Source organism: Penaeus monodon, chromosome 21 (assembly GCF_015228065.2).
Source record: "Penaeus monodon isolate SGIC_2016 chromosome 21, NSTDA_Pmon_1, whole genome shotgun sequence".
Lineage (NCBI taxonomy): Eukaryota > Metazoa > Arthropoda > Malacostraca > Decapoda > Penaeidae > Penaeus > Penaeus monodon.
Window position 1 is genome coordinate 4,594,300 of NC_051406.1, and position 267 is coordinate 4,594,566.

The following is a 267-nucleotide window of genomic DNA, read 5'->3' on the forward strand; positions in this document are numbered from 1 at the left end:
AAACAAACCGTTATAGAGTCAACAGTTATTATCTATCGATTATCCATTTATCATCTATCTTCCTCAGGCAATGGCGTTTTACAACGAAGTCGATGCTGCTTCAGGTTGGTCTTTCGAAACCGTACAGGATATAGTTTATAAATCTATGTATAACCATTTCAAAATTTGTGGCATATTCCTGACGGTTCACATTAGCTATTGATTTTTTCATTACCTATTTCTTAATTTGTTTGTTTTGATGTCAACCATCGCGAGGCAATGCGTGGT

The 267-nt window shown here is 35.6% G+C and overlaps 1 protein-coding gene across 1 annotated transcript in view; it reads left to right on the forward strand.

Annotated features, from left to right (window-relative positions):
• Positions 1–58: 58 nt before the first annotated feature.
• The window catches only part of LOC119586135 (tolloid-like protein 2), a 1,554-nt gene continuing 1,345 nt past the window's right edge, over positions 59–267 (forward strand). Inside the window, exon 1 of the mRNA XM_037934827.1 lies at positions 59–104. Within this exon, the coding sequence (XP_037790755.1) occupies positions 71–104 (34 nt within the window). The 5' untranslated portion in view covers positions 59–70. The remainder of the gene's footprint in view (positions 105–267) is intronic.